The sequence below is a fragment of the Piliocolobus tephrosceles genome, chromosome 2 (assembly GCF_002776525.5).
Source record: "Piliocolobus tephrosceles isolate RC106 chromosome 2, ASM277652v3, whole genome shotgun sequence".
Classification (NCBI taxonomy): domain Eukaryota; kingdom Metazoa; phylum Chordata; class Mammalia; order Primates; family Cercopithecidae; genus Piliocolobus; species Piliocolobus tephrosceles.
The window spans coordinates 38,496,395-38,516,875 of NC_045435.1; the positions used below are offsets into that span (position 1 = coordinate 38,496,395).

At 38.8% G+C, this 20,481-nt stretch overlaps 1 protein-coding gene across 2 annotated transcripts in view; it reads left to right on the forward strand.

Moving 5' to 3' along the window:
- FAM162A (family with sequence similarity 162 member A) overlaps positions 1-20,481 on the forward strand; it is a 32,756-nt gene that overhangs the window by 5,131 nt on the left and 7,144 nt on the right. For both annotated transcript variants that reach the window (XM_023214653.2, XM_023214658.2), the window contains exon 2: positions 19,884-20,006. In XM_023214653.2, coding sequence (XP_023070421.2) covers positions 19,884-20,006 — 123 coding nt within the window. The remainder of the gene's footprint in view (positions 1-19,883; positions 20,007-20,481) is intronic.

Genomic DNA, 20,481 nt, shown 5'->3' on the forward strand with positions numbered 1-20,481 from the left:
AGATAGATAGATAGATAGATAGATAGATAGATAGATAGATAGATAGAAAGAATAGATAGAGATGTAGATGGAACCTTAAAGGCTTTCATACACTTTTACCCTTCACTTCCAGAATTTTGTTCTAAGAAAATAATTAGAAGTACCATCAAAGATGTATGTAGAGAACTGTTCATTGAAACATCACTTGTAATAGTGAAAAATGGAAACAAATCAAGTTGTAGGGAATTACTACATTCAGGTTATAGCTGTGTGTTGGGTGTTATACAGCTACTAAAATTGTTAATATCTTGGAAAGTATTTGTGACATAGTAAGATACAGGATTATCTGATTATGAAAAATGTGTATGTTGTATGTAAGTATAGGAAAGGTCTGAAAAGAAATATTAATGCACCAAGTTGTTATCCCTAAGTGGTGTTATTATGAGTGCTTTTATTTTTCTTCACATCTTTTTTTAACTTGCAAATTTTCTTTAATGAGCAAGTGTTACTTTTATAATTTAAAGTTTATTTTACAAAAAGTTTTTTACATAATAACATGGTGTATAACAACTTGGTGGTACAAAGATTTTTACATAGTGAGACCCCATCTCTACAAAACAGATTTTTTTAATTAGCCAGACATGGTGGCATCTGCCTATGGTCCCAACTACTACAGAAGATGATACAGGAGGATCGCTTGGGCCCAGGAGTTCAAAGTTACATTGAGCTATGATCGCTCCACTGCACTTTACCCTGGGTGACAAAGTGAGACCTTGTCTCTAAAAAAAAAAAAAAAAAATTAGGTTTTTTAGTTTTGATTTTAAAGATGGGGGAAATAACATTTGGCAGGAAAAAGGCAGTGGAAAATAAGGATAAGTTTGGTACAACATCCCTCAGGAGAGGGATTACTACTTAAGAATGAAGGAAGACTGGTATTTCTCCAAGCCTGCAGGGAAGGATGAGAAAACGGATATAGGGAGTCTGTTTCTGTCACAAAGCCCAGGTCAACAGCTAAGGCCTAGAGAGTTTCAGATAGCCACTCTGGGGAGTGGGTTGTAATATTGATCCTCTGATTCCCAGAGAGTTGTCGTATCTCCAGTCACATCACCTATGGTTCTCTCCAAGAGGACCTTGAAAGATTCCGAGAAAGAAAAAGCATCCCTACCTTTCCTCACTGTCTATCATGGGGTTAGAAAGGATATTTATGGAAAGGAGGGGACTACCAGGAGAAAAGCTGGTATTTCAACCAGCCTCACCCTGGCTGACCACTATAGCCTCCAGCTAGCAATAATATTTCTAAGGCACTGGTTTTCAAATTATGGGTCCCCCATAGCAGAAGTGTCACCATTACCTGGGCAGTTGTTATAACTGCACATTCTCAGGTTCTGTCCATACTTACTGTATCAGTGGGGTACAGTAATCTGTTTCACGGGTCCCCCAGCTGATTTTGATAGATAAAAAAGTTTGAGAACCTTTACTCTTAAGATTAGCCATTTGCCACCCAGAGCCTTAGAGACAGCTGTGAGGCTTCATCTTAACTTCCTGCTAGGACCCTGGAGACACAGAACTGGTCAGCTAGGGACAAGCTGCAAGTCCAGCCAGAGGGTTAAAGGGCTGTTTTTCTTTTGGTTTGTATGTTTTTAATCGTGATCCACCAAAGGATGGAAAATGTCTGGCTTGGGTGTCTGGTCAATATATTCTGTCTCTTTGAGAGAAAACAAAGGTCTTAGTAATGATACTAAAGCTTGTTTATGCTGTCATGTTGTTATAATTGCAAAATAAAAACCAAGATCACATCAAATACTTCAGACATTTTTTAGTGATAACTTTTTTACATTGTAGATTTTATTTTATTTTATTTTTGAGAGAAGTTCTGGCTCTATCACCCAGGCTGGAGTGCAGTGGCATGATCTCAGCTCTCTGCAAGCTCCGCCTCCAGGGCTCAAGCCATCCTCCTGCCTCAGCCTCCTGAGTAGCCGGGACCACAGGCACATGCCACTGTGCCCAGCTCATTTTTGTATTTTTTGTAGAGATAGGGTTTCACTATGTACTGATAACATTTTTAAAAATATTTTTTGAGCAAGACTTTGTCTTTAAAAAAATATTTTTTACATTAGTCTATTATTCTAATATCTATAATAAGATAATATTTGTATGTTTTAATCAGCATTTATACTGTAGGGAGGTAAAAGTTATTAGCATACAATATGAAGTTGTAGTAAGAAAAAGTTGGGAGATATAGTCTGATCTAGGTGAACCTCTCATGTCTCCAAGTTCCTACCCCCCATGGCTACCTCAGGTACCTCTGACATCAATTCTACTTGTCTTCCCGTTATTCATTCTGTTCTGGCCATACTGGCCTCCTCTTTATGGGCTCTAGAATCTTTTAGAGTCTTTGCAAATATAATTCTTTGTGTTTGGAATACTCTTCCACCAGATAGCTGCATAGCTAGCCCTTGCTTCCCTTCAAGAGTGACATTCTCACAGAGGACTTCCTAACTACCCTATATAAAATTTCATACACAGCACATTCCAAACACATACTTCATGTCCCCATTGTTTATTTTTTTTTCTCTCTGGCACTGAGTACCTAATATATATATAAAACTTTCTCCCCAGTAGAATGCAAGTTCTATTGGCACAGATTTTTATCTTGTTTGTATATTTCCTAAAACTTTCTCCCCAGTAGAATGCAAGTTCTATTGGCACAGATTTTTATCTTGTTTGTATATTTCCTAAAACAATGCCTGGCTCATAGGAAGTACTTTGTTGAATGAATATCTCCAACATACATCGATGTCACTGATAGTAAGTATACATGTTAGCATTTTTTGCTGTATTATTTCTCAAACTGAGCTAGCTGAGAGGCGGTTTGTCTTCTGTTCTCCTAAACTGCCTTTGTTCTAATTAAGAGGGATGGGGAGGGACAGCTGTCTTACGAAATAATTATTGATTCTTTTTCTGTTTAAAGAGCAGAGTCCTCCTAGCTTGCTGCCAGTTAACCTTGTTCCTTTTGTAAGTGCCTGCCAAAGGAGCAATGGGACAGCATTGTGTGAGATGGGGCCTTGTAGGTCACATTAAACCAGTGGTTCTCTGGGGAGATGAAAAAGTCCTGGAGATGGATAGTAGTAATTAGTTGCACAGCAGTGTAAATGTACTTAATGCCACTGAATTGAACACTTAAAAATAATTAAAATGGTAAATACTATGTTAACGTATGTTTAACCACATCTTAGGGGAGAGAAACTCCTAGGTTCTCAAAGTATAGTCCAGAACCAGCAGTAGCAGCATCACCTAGGAACTTGTTAGAAATGCGATTTCACAGCCTCCATTACAGAACTGTGGATGCAGAAACTGGAGGTAGGCAGCCTCATGATTTGTGTTTTAACAAGGCATTCCTCTGATTCACACTAAAACACTAAAGTTTGAGGATCACAAGATTTAATAATTGTGTCTTAATCCTCAGTGCTATTAAAAGCTATTGAAGAGTTTCATAGACTTTTCCCATGGCCTCATAACTGCATAATTACCTTTATCAGAAATCCTAACTATATTTGGGTAAAATTGAAAAGTGTTCTAGAAGCATTTTATCAAAGTTAATGTTTTACATAATATTTTTAAAAAAATAAACTTAACAGAGAGCCTGCTGTGTTTCAAGTGTCTTACCAGATGCTCCCATATTTGCTTTTCCATTTAACCCTCAAATCAGCTTTGGTACAAGAAACACTGCATTATCCACGTTTTAAATGAGGAAACAAGCTAAAAGCAATGAATTTATCTCCTTTCCACTAGGTGTTACAGATGTTGTGCTTACCAGACCCAGGCAAAGCATTCTGGGATTTATAGCCCTGAAAAAGGATATAAATGAGGCCTTTTATGAAAAAGACCATGTGGCAGGTAACCACAAATAGAGATTCCAACTTCAGATGTGTCAAGAGTAAGGACCTCTGAAAATCCATTTTTACCTAAAAGCAATGATAACACTGCCAGAAGTTGGCAGAAGCAACTTTTCCAGAACTCTGGAAAATTTTGTAACAATCTGAGGAGCATTTATCCAAAAAAAAAAAAAAAAAAAAGACTGAAATCATGGTAGGACAGCAAGTCTTGTGGAGTTTTAACTTGCTTTATTCCTGTCTTCTCTCAGCTTCACAATAGCCTTGAAAACCAGCAGCCTCACAAGTCAGTGTTGCTTTGAAAACCAGCAGTCTTACAGGCACTGAAGAAGGCGGAATGGGTTTAGAGTTCTCCAAAACTTTCAGCTCGAGAATTGTTACTATTTGACTTGTCTGACAGTTCGCTGGAAACCCCATTCATAGGGCTTGTCTTTTTTCACCTGACTTGGAGTTTATTCACTGCAAACAGTGTTCTCCCTGGTGCATTTGTTGAAAATAATCAGAAGCACTTGTTTGACATAACATGGAGTGGGTAACAGCTGTATGCCAAAAATGACATAAACCAGATGAAATGGACATACTTATAGAAAGATAAAAATTACCAAAACTAAGTCAAGAAAAATAAAAAATCTGAAAAGTCCTATAACAGGAGATTGAACTAGTGATTTTAAAACTTCCTGCAAAGAAAAAGTCCAGGCCCAGATGGCTTCAATTGTGCATTCTACCAAACATTTAAAGAAAAAGATAGAATTAATCTTTCACAAACTCTTCCAAAATACAAAAGAGGAGGGATCACTTCCCAATACATTGGATGAGGCCACATTATCCTCATACCAACCCCCCCCAAAAAAAACTCAAGAAAACTACAGACCCATATATATCCCTTATGAATATTGATGCAGAAATCCTCAAGAAAATGCTACAAAATGAATCCAGTGACATGAAAAATTATAAATTGTGATCACGTGGGATTTATGCTAAAAATGTAAGGTTAGGACTCCTGACTCAACATCATTCATCATGTTAATAGAATAAAGGAAAAAAACACACAACCACATCAGTAAACATAGAGAAAGCATTTGACAAAATGCAACTTCTCTTCACTATAAACACTCAGAAACTATGAATAGAAAGGAACTTCCTCAACCTGATAAAGGACATTAAATGAAAAACCTGCAACTAACATCTGACTTAATGGTGAAAGGCTGAATGCTTTTCTGCCATGACATGACAAGGACGTCCATTCTCAACATTTCTATTCAACACTGTACTGGAGGTTCTTGTTAGGGAATTTAGGTAGGAAAAACAGTAAGTGGCAAAAGAAGTAAAACTATATTCCCAGATAACATGATCATGTATATAGAAAATCCTAAGGAATACATACACACACATACCCTATTAGACTAAATGTTGAACAGTTTTGCAGTATGCAAGATAAATGGTCAATAAATGATGCAAACATGAAGAAAAACAATTCCATTTATAATAGCATCAAAAAGAATAACAAAGTTTAAAACGTACTCTGGAAATTGCAAAAACACTACTGAAAGAAATTAAAGAAGACCCAAATAAATGGAAAGACATCCCATGTTCATGGTTTGAGAGACTTAATATTTTTAAGATGAAAGTATTCCTCAAATTGATCTACAGATTGAACACAATCCCCAACAGAATCCCAGCTGGGGCCTTTGCAGAGATTGGCAAGCTTGTCCTCAAATTCATACAGAAATTTAAGGGACCCTGAGTAGGCAAACTAATCTTTAAAAAGAAAAGCCAGGTTGGATGACTTATACGTCCTGATTAAAAACTACAAAGCTGTAATAATCAAGACTGTGTGGTGCTGGCATAAGGACAGACATCTAGATCAGTGGAATAGAACTGATAGTCCAGAAATATACTCTCATATTTATGGTCAATTGATTTTCTATATTGCACTAAAACAACTCAGTGAGGAAAAGAATAGTCTTTTAAACAAGTGGTGCTGGGAGAACTGGATATTTACATGCCAAAATATGAATTTGGATCCTTTCCACATGAAGTATACTACTGTAACTCAAAGTGCATCACAGACCTAAATATTAGAGCTAAAACTATAAAATTCTAGAATATAGGAGTAAATCTTTGTGACCTCGTATATGGCACCAAAAGCTCAAGCATTAAAAGAAAAGATGGATAAACTGGACCTCACCTAAATTAAATTTTTGTATACTTCAAAAGACATCATCAAGATAGTGAAAAGATACTCATGGAATGGGAGACTATATTTGTGAATTGTATATCAGATAAGGAAAGAACTCTTACAACTCAAAAATAAAAAGACATAACCCTACTTAAAAAATATGGGCAGAGGAACTAAATAGATATTTCTCTGGAGAAGATATGCAAATAGCCAATTAGTACATGAAAAGATCCTCATTATTACTCATTACATAAATGTAACTTAAGACTACAATGAGATACCACTTCATTCCTACTGGAACAGTTATAATCAAAAAGAACAACAAATGTGGATATGGATGTGAAGACATTGGAACCCTCATGATATGAAAATGTGAAATGTTACAGCCACTTGGAAAATGGTCTTGTAATTCCTTAAATGATTAAATGGAGAGTTGTATCACCCAGTTATTTCACCCCTTAGTATATACCCCACAAACAAAAATACATGTTCCTTAAAAACTTATACACAAATGTTTATAACAGCATTATTCATAATAGCCAAAAAGTGGAAACCACCCAAATGTCCATTAGTTGACTAATGTGTAAACAAACTCTGGTATAGTGGAATAAAATTAGTCAATAAAAAGGAATCAAGTACTGACAAATGCTACAGCATGGATGAACCTTGAAAATATAAGTAAAAGAAGACAGTCATAAAAGACCACATGTTGTATGATTCTGAAGGGGTGGCCTGCCCCTCCACACCTGTGGGCGTTTCTCGTTAGGTGGAACGAGAGACTTGAGAAAAGAAATGAGACACAGAGACAAAGAATAGAGAAAGAAAAAGTGGGCCCAGGGGACCTGCGCTCAGCATACAGAGGACCCACGCCGGCACTAGTCTCTGAGTTCCCTTAGTATTTATTGATAATTATCTTTACCATCTTAAAGATAAGGGAGTGGCAGGATAATAGGATCATTGTAGGGAGAAAATCAGCAGTAAGACATATGAATAAAGAGCTCTGTGACATGAATAAGTTTAAAGGAAAATGCTGTGCCTTGATATGCATATGCAAACATCTCCATAAACCTTTTATCTGCATTGCTCCAGCAAGTCCCACCTTTTGCCGTAAGGTGGTTTTCTCCTATCTCAGTAAACAGAGCATACAATCGGGTTTTACACCGAGATGTTCCATTGCCCAGGGACGGGCAGGAGACAGATGCTTTTCTCTATCTCAACTGCCAACAACCGCCAAAAGGCCTTCTTTCCTCCTGTACTAGGAAAGGCCTTCTTTCCTCCTGTACTCCTCCTGTCCTAGTCCTCCTCAGCACAGACCCTTCATGGGTGTCGGGCTGGGGGACGATCAGGTCTTTCTCTTTCCACGAGGCCATATTTCAGACTATCACATGGGGATAGAACCTTGGACAATACCTAGCTTTCCTAGGCAGAGGTCCCTGCGACCTTTGGCAGTGTACATGTCCCTGGGTACTTGAGATTAAGAGAATGGTGATGACTTTTAACCAGCAAGCTGCCTTCAGGCACTTGTTTAACAAAGGCACATCCTGCACAGCCCAAAATCCATTAAACCTTGAGTCACCACAGCACATGTCTCTTGCAAGGACAAGGTTGGGGGTAGGGTCACAGATTAACAGCATCTCAAATACAGAACAAAATGGAGTCTCCTATGTCTACTTCTTTCTATATAGACACAGTAAGAGGCTGATCTCTCTTTCTTTTCCCCCCATGATTCCATTTATATAAAATGTCCAGAATATGCAAATCCATAGAGACTGAAACCAAATTAGGGTTGGGGGAAAGAGGAAACAGGGAATGACTGCTAATGTATTCAGGATTTCTTTCTGGGTTGATGAATGTCTTCTGGAATTAGATAGTAGTGATCAATACACAACTTTGTGAATACATGAAAACTGAATTTCACACTTTAAAAGTGAGTTTTATGATAGGGAATTATCTATCAATAAAAGTATTATTTTTAAAATTTTAAACATGAACATATTTCCATGAGAAGTCCACAGTAGTATCTTTTAACTTGTTATGTTCAAAAGATATATATATATTTTTAACAGCAAGGGGGAAAAGTGAGGAAATGATGCTTTTCACTATCATTGGGAAAACCGCCTCTGTAACCATGTTTTACTCCTACTGCCTCTCTTACCTCCCCTTATTGCTCCAAACTCTGAGACTGCAAGACACCCAAGTGGGAGTTTGGAACTTCCAAGGCACAGTCTTTTTATCCACTAGCAAATTCATTTTTAACCACAAAGGTCTGAGGGCACACACTCTTACTGCATTCAGTACAAGTCTTGGGCATTCAATTTCTATCATCTAGAGCATCATATAGTGGCAAGGCCCTAGTCAGATTTATCTCTCGTGCCTTTCCAGCTTTCATTTCTGTTCCACTCTTCCACATCCTAGAGACTCAGGGGCTCTTAGATGTCTTGTGATCTCAGGAGCTTATACCAGACCTGGCCTCATCTGCACCACAATCCCAAGATCAGAATTACTTGCCTTTTCTCCCACCTGATAAAAACTATTTCTGGTTGTCTCTGCTTCTGATTTTAATTAATTAAAATTATTCATGCTAAAGCTGAAGGTAAGAATTCCTAATTAAAACGAATTTCTTAAATGTATTTATTGTATGAAGGTATTTCCTAGCTTTATTCACTGAAAAGGCAAAAACAGTGACAAACTGAAAAAAACTGAGCCCCCCATAAGGAGTCTCTAAAAACATTTCTTTAAAAGAAGCAGAGCCCATTGGGAGGAATGTGTGATTCCAACTCAGGGGCAGAAAACATTTAAAATCAGTCTGGAATATCTTGTCAGAAAGAAAGCTATCAATTACCACTAAGGATGTGTTCAAAGGACTCCAGAGCCAATTTAGAAGGGTTCTCAGTAACTAAAGATGGGATTAAAAGGAACAACTGAAATAGTCTAGAGCACATCACAGGTGTAAAAATGCAACATAAGGTAGTTGCAAGAAAACCAATTTGTTCATTTGAAAACTGGCAAAGGGCAATAATCCAGCATTTATTCCACATTTTCTGCATGATTTATGCCTTAAGATAACCAAATAGTTAATGTGAAAGGGGAGAATACCACCATTTTGCAATCCCTAATGAAATAAATGGATCTAGGTAATAATCACCATTGTCTGCTAAAAAAAAAAAAAAAAAATTAGATGAAATGTTGATGGGGAACCTTATAAAAGGTGAATCAGATTAATAGCATCTACTGATCAATCTTAATATGAAAAGAGACAAAATTGGCATATGCCTATTGATGTAGCATAATAAGACATACACAGTACCTACCACCTATGATATTCTTGCTAAAAGATCTAATCTGAATCTTTGAGGCCTCAAAAATCTGTTTACAAGGAATAGAGGATTTGGAGAATATGTTGGACAACACCATGGGGGTGTGATAAGCAAAATCTAAAATTGAGGGACACTCTATAGGACTAATGACTGGTGTCTTTAACAAATAAATGGTTTTTAAAAATGTAAGAGAGACCTATAGATTTAAAGAAACTCAGGAAGCATCAGCCATATTCAGTTTGTGCACCTATTTTGAATAAGCCAACTAAAAAAAAAAAAAAAAATGAGCCTATCAGAAATTTCATCTTAATAGGATTTGATCATAATATACTGATATTAAGGAACATTTTAAAATTATATTAATATTTCAGATATGATTTTGAAATACATACTGAAGTATTTATGGATGAACTAATATAATATTTGGGATTTGCTTTAAAACAATCCAGTAAGGGGTAGATAATAGCTAGAGTTTAGGTGAAATGATATTTAAAAAATTTTTTAAGTTCAGGGGTACATGTGCAGGTTTGTTACAGAGGTAAACTCATGTCACAGAGGTTTGCTGTACAGTTTATTTTGTCACCCAGGTACTAAGCCTAGTACCCATTCGTTACTTTTTCTGATCCTCTCCTCCCTACCACCCACAACCCTCAGGTAGGCCCCAGTGTTTGTTGTTCCCTTCTGTCTGTCCATGTGTTCTCATTATTTAGCTCCCACTTATAAATGAGAACATGCAGTATTTGGTTTTCTGTTCCTGTGTTAGTTTGCTAAGGATAATGAATGACCTCCAGCTCCATCTGTGTTCCTGCAGAGGACATGCTCTCATTCTTTTTTTATGGCTGCGGAATATTCTGTGGTGTATATGTACCACATTTTCTTATTTTTTAAATTTATTTTTTGAGACAGTCTCACTCTGTTGCCCAGGTTGGAGTGCACTGTCATGATCTAGGCTCACTGCAACCTTCAACTCCCAGGTTCAAGTGAGCAATTCTCATGCCTCAGCCACCCAAGTAGCTGGGATTACAGGCATGTGCCACTGTGCCCAGCCTAAAGAAAAGACCACATTTTCTTTATCCAGTCTGCCATTGATGGACATTTAGGTTGATTCATGTCTTTACTGTTGTGAATAGTGCTGCAATGAACAAACACATTCATGTGTCTTTATGATAGAACATTTATATTCCTTTGGAGATATACCCAGTAATAGCATTGCTGGGTCCAGTGGTAGTTCTGTTTTTAGATCTTTGAGGAATTGCCATACTTCTTTCCACAATGGTTGAACTAATTTATACTCCCATCAACAGCATATAAGTGTTCCTTTTTCTCTGAAACCTCTCCACAGCATCGCTTATTTTTTGACTTTTTAATAGTAGCCATTCTGGCCAGGCACGGTGGCTCATGCCTGTAATCCCAGCACTTTGGGAGGCTGAGGTGGGAGGATCACCTGAAGTCAGGAGTTCAAGACCAGCCTGGCCAACATGGTAAAATCCCGTCTCTACTAAAAATACAAAAATTAGCTGGGCATGGTGGAAGGTGCCTGTAATCCCAGCTACTTGGGAGGCTGAAGCAGGAGAATTGTTTGAACCTGGGAGGTGGAGGTTGCAGTGAGCTGAGACCACACCATTGTACTCCAACCTGTGCAACAAGAGCAAAACTCCATTAAAAAAAAAAAAAAAAAAGCAAAGGCCTGGAGCCAATCCAGATGCCCATCAGTGATAGAGTGGATAAAGAAAATGTGACACATATACACCATGGTATACTATGCAGCCATAAAAAAGGATGAGTTCATGTCCTTTGCAGGGACATGGATGAAGCTGGAAACCATCATTCTCAGCAACCTAACACAGGCACAGAAAACCAAACACCACGTGTTCTCACTCATAAGTGGGAGTTGAACAATGAGAACACATGGACACAGGGAGGGGAACATCACACACCAGGGCCTGTTGGGGTGGGGGGTTAGGGGAGGGATAGCATTGAGAGAAATAGCTAATGTAAATGACGAGTTGGTGGGCACAGCAAACCACCATGGCATGTGTATACCTATGTAACAAATCTGCATGTTCAGGACATGTATCCCAGAACTTAGTAAATAAATAAAGACTGAGAATGGCCAGGCACGGTGGCTCACGCCTGTAATCCCAGTACTTTGGGAGGCTGAGGTGGCCGGATCACCTGAGGTCAGGAGTTTGTGACTAGCCTGACCAACATGGAGAAACCCCATCTCTACTAAAAATACGAAAAAATTAGCCGGGCATGGTGGCAGGTGCCTGTAATCCCAGCTACTTGGGAGGCTGAGGCAAGAGAATCGCTTGAACCTGGGAGACAGAGGTTGCGGTGAGCCAAGATTGTGCCACTAGACTCCAGCCTGGACAACAAGAGCGAAACTCCGTCTCAGAAAAAAAGCAAGACTGAGAATATAGTTACTGTATACAGATGTTCATTGTTTGGGGAGAAATTCAATAGAGTCTTGAATATTCTCATGATGTGCAGAGATTATTTTAAATCATAAATACATCTTATATCTTAAATATGTTTTGCTTTCCACATATACTTGATATTTATATGAAAATGTTTTATCCTAATATTTGCCAACAAGTCTTATATTTGTGTGACCTTTTGAAAGTTGAGTAATAACTGTAATACTACTTTGCTTATTTTTCATAAAACAGTGATTTTGTTTAATATATCTGAAAATGCATTTTTCATTTATTTTTTCTTATTCTTCTTATATGTATACATCAAGTGTGGCATTTGAGAATCTGCTGATAAAATTTACAAAAGTAGAATAACAATTTTATGTTCATGATGAAAGAGTGACTTCATAATATTCGCCTGATTGTATCTCTTATTTTGTGTGCTTTTGTTAAACATGTGTTGATTTATTTTGCCAACATTATTATATAGACAGAGAACTCCTTTTCTTTCAGGTTAGTTCATGCGATCCTGGTTCATGGAACATAAAGTGAGATTTTATGGGTGACAGGGAGAGAGATCAGGCTTGACTTGAGGGCACATGGGAAAAGAAGGGGGCTATCCTTTCACAAAGATTTAAATATCTCGTAAGAACTGTTTGCCAGTGCAATTATGAATATGTGTATTTGTGCCTAATTTTTATTTTTTAAAAGCTCAGGTGATTATAATTTTATCTGTAAAATGTTGAAAGTGTAGTCTGATTAAAATAGTATATATCTAAAAATTAAATAAATAATAGGCATTGTGGCTGGTTGTGAGATGGCATTGCATTGTGGTTTTGATTTGCATTTCTTTAGTGATCGGTGATTCCATATGCCTGTTGGCTGCATGTGTGTCTTCTTTTGAAAAGTATTTGCTCATGTCCTTTGCCCACTTTTTAATGGGCTGGTGTTTTTTTTTTCTTGTAAATTTGCTTAAGTTCCTCATAGAGCTGGATATTAGACCTTTGTCAGATGCATAGTTTGCAAAAATTTTGTCTCATTCTGTAAGTTGTCTGTTTACTCTGTTGATAGTTTCTTTTGCTCTGCAGAATCTGTTTAGTTTCTGCACAGTAAAAGTTAAATGTATTAGATCCCATTTGTCCATTTTTGCTTTTGCTGCAGTTGCTTTTGGCATCTTCATCATGAAATCTTTGCCCATTCCTATGTCCAGAATGGTATTGCCTAGGTTGTCTTACGGGGTTTTTATAGAGGTTAAATGATACTTATTAGCCATACAGCAATCATTGTTGAAAATGGGTGGTGAGTATATAGGGGTTCGTAATACTACTCTCTTTTTTTTTATTATTATTATTTTTTATTATACTTTAAGTTCTAGGGTACATGTGCATAACGTGCAGGTTTGTTACATATGTATACTTGTGCCATGTTGGTGTGCTGCACCCATCAACTTATCAGCACCCATCAATTCATCATTTATATCATGTATAACTCCCCAATGCAATCCCTCCTCCCTCCCCCCTCCCCATGACAGGCCCCAGTGTGTGATGTTCCCCTTCCCCAGTCCAAGTGATCTCATTGTTCAGTTCCCACCTATGAGTGAGAACATGCAGTGTTTGGTTTTCTCTTCTTGTGATAGTTTGCTAAGAATGATGGTTTCCAGCTGCATCCATGTCCCTACAAAGGACGCAAACTCATCCTTTTTTATGGCTGCATAGTATTCCATGGTGTATATGTGCCACATTTTCTTAATCCAGTCTGTCACTGATGGACATTTGGGTTGATTCCAAGTCTTTGCTATTGTGAATAGTGCCGCAATAAACATACGTGTGCATGTGTCTTTGTAGTAGCATAATTTATAATCCTTTGGGTATATACCCAGTAGTGGGATGGCTGGGTCATATGATACATCTAGTTCTAGATCCTTGAGGAATTGCCATACTGTTTTCCATAATGGTTGAACTAGTTTACAATCCCACCAACAGTGTAACAGTGTTCCTATTTCTCCACATCCTCTCCAACACCTGTTGTTTCCTGATTTTTAAATGATTGCCATTCTAACTGGTGTGAGATGGTATCTCATTGTGGTTTTGATTTGCATTTCTCTGATGGCAAGTGATGATGAGCATTTTTTCATGTGTCTGTTGGCTGTATGAATGTCTTCTTTTGAGAAATGTCTGTTCATATCCTTTCCCCACTTTTTGATGGGGTTGTTTGTTTTTTTCTTGTATATTTGTTTGAGTTCTTTGTAGATTCTGGATATTAGCCCTTTGTCAGATGAGTAGATTGCAAAAATTTTCTCCCATTCTGTAGGTTGCCTGTTCACTCTGATGGTAGTTTCTTTTGCTGTGCAGAAGCTCTTTAGTTTAATTAGATCCCATTTGTCAATTTTGGCTTTTGCTGCCGTTGCTTTTGGTGTTTTAGACATGAAGTCCTTGCCCATGCCTATGTCCTGAATGGTACTACCTAGATTTTCTTCTAGGGTTTTTATGGTATTAGGTCTAACATTTAAGTCTCTAATCCATCTTAAATTAATCTTCGTATAAGGAGTAAGGAAAGGATCCAGTTTCAGCTTTCTACTTATGGCTAGCCAATTTTCCCAGCACCATTTATTAAATAGGGAAACCTTTCCCCATTTCTTGTTTCTCTCAGGTTTGTCAAAGATCAGATGGCTGTAGATGTGTGGGATTATTTCTGAGGACTCTATTCTGTTCCATTGGTCTATATCTCTGTTTGGTACCAGTACCATGCTGTTTTGGTTACTGTAGCCTTGTAGTGTAGTTTGAAGTCAGGTAGCGTGACACCTCCAGCTTTGTCCTTTTGACTTAGGATTGTCTTGGCAATGCGGGCTCTTTTTTGGTTCCATATGAACTTTAAAGCCGTTTTTTCCAATTCTGTGAAGAAACTCATTGGTAGCTTGATGGGGATGGCATTGAATCTATAAATAACCTTGGGCAGTATGGCCATTTTCACGATATTGATTCTTCCTATCCATGAGCATGGTATGTTCTTCCATTTGTTTGTGTCCTCTTTTATCTCACTGAGCAGTGGTTTGTAGTTCTCCTTGAAGAGGTCCTTTACATCCCTTGTAAGTTGGATTCCTAGGTATTTTATTCTCTTTGAAGCAATTGTGAATGGAAGTTCATTCCTGATTTGGCTCTCTGCTTGTCTGTTACTGGTGTATAAGAATGCTTGTGATTTTTGCACATTAATTTTGTATCCTGAGACTTTGCTGAAGTTGCTTATCAGCTTAAGGAGATTTTGGGCTGAGACAGTGGGGTTTTCTAAATATACAATCATGTCATCTGCAAACAGGGACAATTTGACTTCTTCTTTTCCTAACTGGATACCCTTTATTTCTTTCTCTTGCCTGATTGCCCTGGCCAGAACTTCCAACACTATGTTGAATAGGAGTGGTGAGAGAGGGCATCCCTGTCTTGTGCCAGTTTTCAAAGGGAATTTTTCCAGTTTTTGCCCATTCAGTATGATATTATCTGTGGGTTTGTCATAAATAGCTCTTATTATTTTGAGGTACGTTCCATCAATACCAAATTTATTGAGCGTTTTTAGCATGAAGGGCTGTTGAATTTTGTCAAAAGCCTTTTCTGCATCTATTGAGATAATCATGTGGTTCTTGTCTTTGGTTCTGTTGATATGCTGGATTACGTTGATTGATTTGCGAATGTTGAACCAGCCTTGCATCCCAGGGATGAAGCCCACTTGATCATGGTGGATAAGCTTTTTGATGTGCTGCTGAATCCGGTTTGCCAGTATTTTATTGAGGATTTTCGCATCGATGTTCATCAGGGATATTGGTCTAAAATTCTCTTTTTTTGTTGTGTCTCTGCCAGGCTTTGGTATCAGGATGATGTTGGCCTCATAAAATGAGTTAGGGAGGATTCCCTCTTTTTCTATTGATTGGAATAGTTTCAGAAGGAATGGTACCAGCTCCTCCTTGTACCTCTGATAGAATTCAGCTCTGAATCCATCTGGTCCTGGACTTTTTTTGGTGGGTAGGCTATTAATTGTTGCCTCAATTTCGGAGCCTGCTATTGGTCTATTCAGGGATTCAACTTCTTCCTGGTTTAGTCTTGGGAGAGTGTAAGTGTCCAGGAAATTATCCATTTCTTCTAGATTTTCTAGTTGATTTGCATAGAGGTGTTTATAGTATTCTCTGATGGTAGTTTGTATTTCTGTGGGGTCGGTGGTGATATCCCCTTTATCATTTTTTATTGCGTCTATTTGATTCCTCTCTCTTTTCTTCTTTATTAATCTTGCTAGCGGTCTGTCAATTTTGTTGATCTTTTCAAAAAACCAACTCCTGGATTCATTGATTTTTTGGAGGGTTTTTTGTGTCTCTATCTCCTTCAGTTCTGCTCTGATCTTAGTTATTTCTTGCCTTCTGCTAGCTTTTGAATGTGTTTGCTCTTGCCTCTCTAGTTCTTGTAATTGTGATGTTAGAGTGTCAATTTTAGATCTTTCCTGCTTTCTCTTGTGGGCATTTAGTGCTATAAATTTCCCTCTACACACTGCTTTAAATGTGTCCCAGAGATTCTGGTATGTTGTATCTTTGTTCTCATTGGTTTCAAAGAACATCTTTATTTCTGCTTTCATTTCGTTATGTACCCAGTAGTCATTCAGGAGCAGGTTGTTCAGTTTCCATGTAGTTGAGTGGTTTTGATTGAGTTTCTTAGTCCTGAGTTCTAGTTTGATTGCACTGTGGTCAGAGAGACAGTTTGTTATAATTTCTGTTCTTTTTACATTTGCTGAGGAGTGCTTTACTTCCAATTATGTGGTCAATTTTGGAATAAGTGCAATGTGGTGCTGAGAAGAATGTCTATTCTGTTGATTTGGGGTAGAGAGTTCTATAGATGTCTATTAGGTCCGCTTGGTGCAGAGATGAGTTCAATTCCTGGATATCCTTGTTAACTTTCTGTCTCGTTGATCTGTCTAATGTTGACAGTGGAGTGTTGAAGTCTCCCATTATTATTGTATGGGAGTCTAAGTCTCTTTGTAAGTCTCTAAGGACTTGCTTTATGAATCTGGGTGCTCCTGTATTGGCTGTATATATATTTAGGATAGTTAGCTCTTCCTGTTGAATTGATCCCTTTACCATTATGTAATGGCCTTCTTTGTCTCTTTTGATCTTTGATGGTTTAAAGTCTGTTTTATCAGAGACTAGGATCGCAACCCCTGCTTTTTTTTGTTCTCCATTTGCTTGGTAGATCTTCCTCCATCCCTGTATTTTGAGCCTATGTATGTCTCTGCATGTGAGATGGGTCTCCTGAATACAGCAGACTGATGGGTCTTGACTCTTTATCCAGTTTGCCAGTCTGTGTCTTTTAATTGGAGCATTTAGTCCATTAACATTTAAGGTTAATATTGTTATATGTGAACTTGATCCTGCCATTATGATATTAACTGGTTATTTTGCTCATTAGTTGATGCAGTTTCTTCCTAGCCTCGATGGTCTTTACATTTTGGCATGTTTTTGCAATGGCTGGTACCGGTTGTTCCTTTCCATGTTTAGGGCTTCCTTCAGGGTCTCTTGTAAGGCAGGCCTGGTGGTGACAAAATCGCTAAGCATTTGCTTATCTGTAAAGGATTTTATTTCTCCTTCACTGATGAAACTTAGTTTGGCTGGATATGAAATTCTGGGTTTAAAATTCTTTTCTTTAAGAACGTTGAATATTGGCCCCCACTCTCTTCTGGCTTGTAGAGTTTCTGCCGAGAGATCTGTTGTTAGTCTGATGGGCTTCCCTTTGTGGGTAACCCGACCTTTCTCTCTGGCTGCCCTTAAGATTTTTTCCTTCATTTCAACTTTGGTGAATCTGGCAATTATGTGTCTTGGAGTTGCTCTTCTGGAGGAGTATCTTTGTGGCGTTCTCTGTATTTCCTGAATTTGAATGTTGGCCTGCCCTACTAGGTTGGGGAAGTTCTCCTGGATGATATCCTGAAGAGTGTTTTCCAACTTGTTTCCATTCTCCCCCTCACTTTCAGGCACCCCAATCAGACGTAGATTTGGTCTTTTTACATAATCCCATACTTCTTGCAGGCTTTGTTCATTTCTTTTTCTTCTTTTTTCTTTTTGTTTCTCTTCTCGCTTCATTTCATTCATTTGATCCTCCATCGCTGATACTCTTTCTTCCAGTTGATCGAGTCGGTTACTGAAGCTTGTGCATTTGTCATGTATTTCTCGTGTCATGGTTTTCATCTCTGTCATTTTGTTTATGACCTTCTCTGCATTAATTAGTCTAGCTGTCAATTCTTCCACTCTTTTTTCAAGATTTTTAGTTTCTTTGCACTGGGTACGTAATTCCTCCTTTCGCGCTGAGAATTTTGATGGACTGAAGCCTTCTTCTCTCATTTCGTCAAAGTCATTCTCTGACCAGCTTTGATCCGTTGCTGGCGATGAGCTGCGCTCCTTTGCAGGGGGAGATGCGCTCTTATTTTTTGAATTTCCAGCTTTTCTGCCCTGCTTCTTCCCCATCTTCGTGGTTTTATCTGCCTCTGGTCTTTGATGATGGTGACGTCCTGATGGAGTTTTGGTATAGGTGTTCTTCCTGTTTGATAGTTTTCCTTCTAATAGTCAGGACCTTCAGCTGTAGGTCTGTTGGAGATTGCTTGAGGTCCACTCCAGACCGTTTGCCTGGGCATCAGCAGGAGAGGTTGCAGAAGATAGAATATTGCTGAACAGCGAGTGTACCTGTCTGATTCTTACTTCGGAAGCTTCCTCTCAGGGGTGTACTCCACCCTGTGAGGTGTGGGGTGTCAGACTGCCCCTAGTGGGGGATGTCTCCCAGTTAGGCTACTCAGGGGTCAGGGACCCGCTTGAGCAGGCAGTATGTCCCTTCTCAGATCTCAACCTCCGTGTTGGGAGATTCACTGCTCTCTTCAAAGCTGTCAGAGTTGTTCGCGTCTGCACAGGCCTCTGCTGCTTCCCCTGTTATTTTTTAACTGTGCCCTGTCCCCAGAGGCAGAGTCTACAGAGACAGGCAGGTTTCCTTGAGCTGCTGTGAGCTCCACCCAGTTCGAGCTTCCCAGCGGCTTTGTTTACCTACTTAAGCCTCAGCAATGGCGGGCGCCCCTCCCCCAGCCTCGCTGCTGCCTTGCGGTGATGGCCGCAGACTGCTGTGTTAGCAAGGAGGGAGGCTCCGTGGGCGTGGGACCCTCCCGGCCAGGTGTGGGGTATATTCTCCTGGTGTGCCGGTGTGCTTACAGCGCAGTATTGGGGTGGGAGTTACCCGATTTTCCAGGTGTTGTGTGTCTCAGTTCCCCTGACTAGGAAAAGGGATTCCCTTCCCCCTTGCGCTTCCCAGGTGAGGCGATGCCTCGCCCTGCTTCAGCTCTCACTGGTCGGGCTGCAGCAGCTGACCAGCACCGATTGTCCGGCACTCCCTAGTGAGATGACCCCAGTACCTCAGTTGAAAATGCAGAAATCACCGGTCTTCTGTGTCGTTCGCGCTGGGAGTTGGAGACTGGAGCTGTTCCTATTCGGCTATCTTGCTCCGCCCCCTGTAATACTACTCTCTATCTGTGCTTTGAGTTTAAATTTTTTAAATAAACTGCATATATTCTTATATATATAGTTTTAAAGTTATATTTAGTTCAAAACTACATCTAAAATTGATTTCTAATTAGGGACTTGTGGCTTACAAGGAGCAAGGCTTTCTAGAGTTACTTCTTGCTGACCACTGCAGCCCCCTAACCAGTTTATCAGCATAGTATTGGCAACTTGGTGACCTAGTTTATCACTTTTGGGAGGTTACTAATCTTCACCTCAACAGCCCTGATGCCATAATACATAATATTGCCACCAGAGCCATTGTTATGGAAAGACACATGTGGGAAGTACTTATTTAAAATTTACAGCTGGTAACAATTTTATGTTGTAAATTCCTAATTTCCTAATCAATAAAACATTTTTATTTTAAAAGGGCATCAGGCATAGCACTTTAAATATAGTATGTGTATCTTACATATAGTAAATTCATTTCCTAAATGAACTAATTTTTATAAATGAAACGTAACTTGCAGGTATTTCTTATTTTGAGAAAACATCACATTTTCTTTCTTTGAAACATTTTTCTCTCTTTTTTAGGAAGCTGTTTTCGGTTATGTGAAAGAGATGTTTCCTCATCTCTAAGGCTTACCAGAAGCTCTGATTTGAAGATAATAAATGGATTTTGCATAAAACCACAGGAAAGTCCCAGAGCTCCATCCCGTAAGTTTTTATTTTTTGTATTTATGGAGTAGATAGCTCCCAAGGAGTAGGAAAACTTGTAATCAAAAGAACCTAAAAGAGAGAGGTTCCTAAATCATACCCTCCCATGTAGAGAGAACACATTGTGTTTACATTGTGCATGTGCACATGACCAATATGAGCACAGTGTGGGAGGCCTGAGGGAGGTCCATGTTCCTACGTCATACAGCATGGGAGGCCTGAGGGAGGCCCATGTTCCTACATCATACCTCCCATGTTTTACTCATATGCAGGCTCATGTCCTACATCATACTTCTCATGTTTTACTCACACGTAGGCCCATGTTCCTACAGCAGACCTCCATTGTTGTACTCCTACTGGTCATGGGCACATGCACAGTGGTTTCTTCATTTTCACCATTTGTCATTTTCATCTTGCCTCTACGGTTGGACTCGAGCTTTCTCTTTTTTTTTTTTTTTTTTTTTTTTTTTTTTTT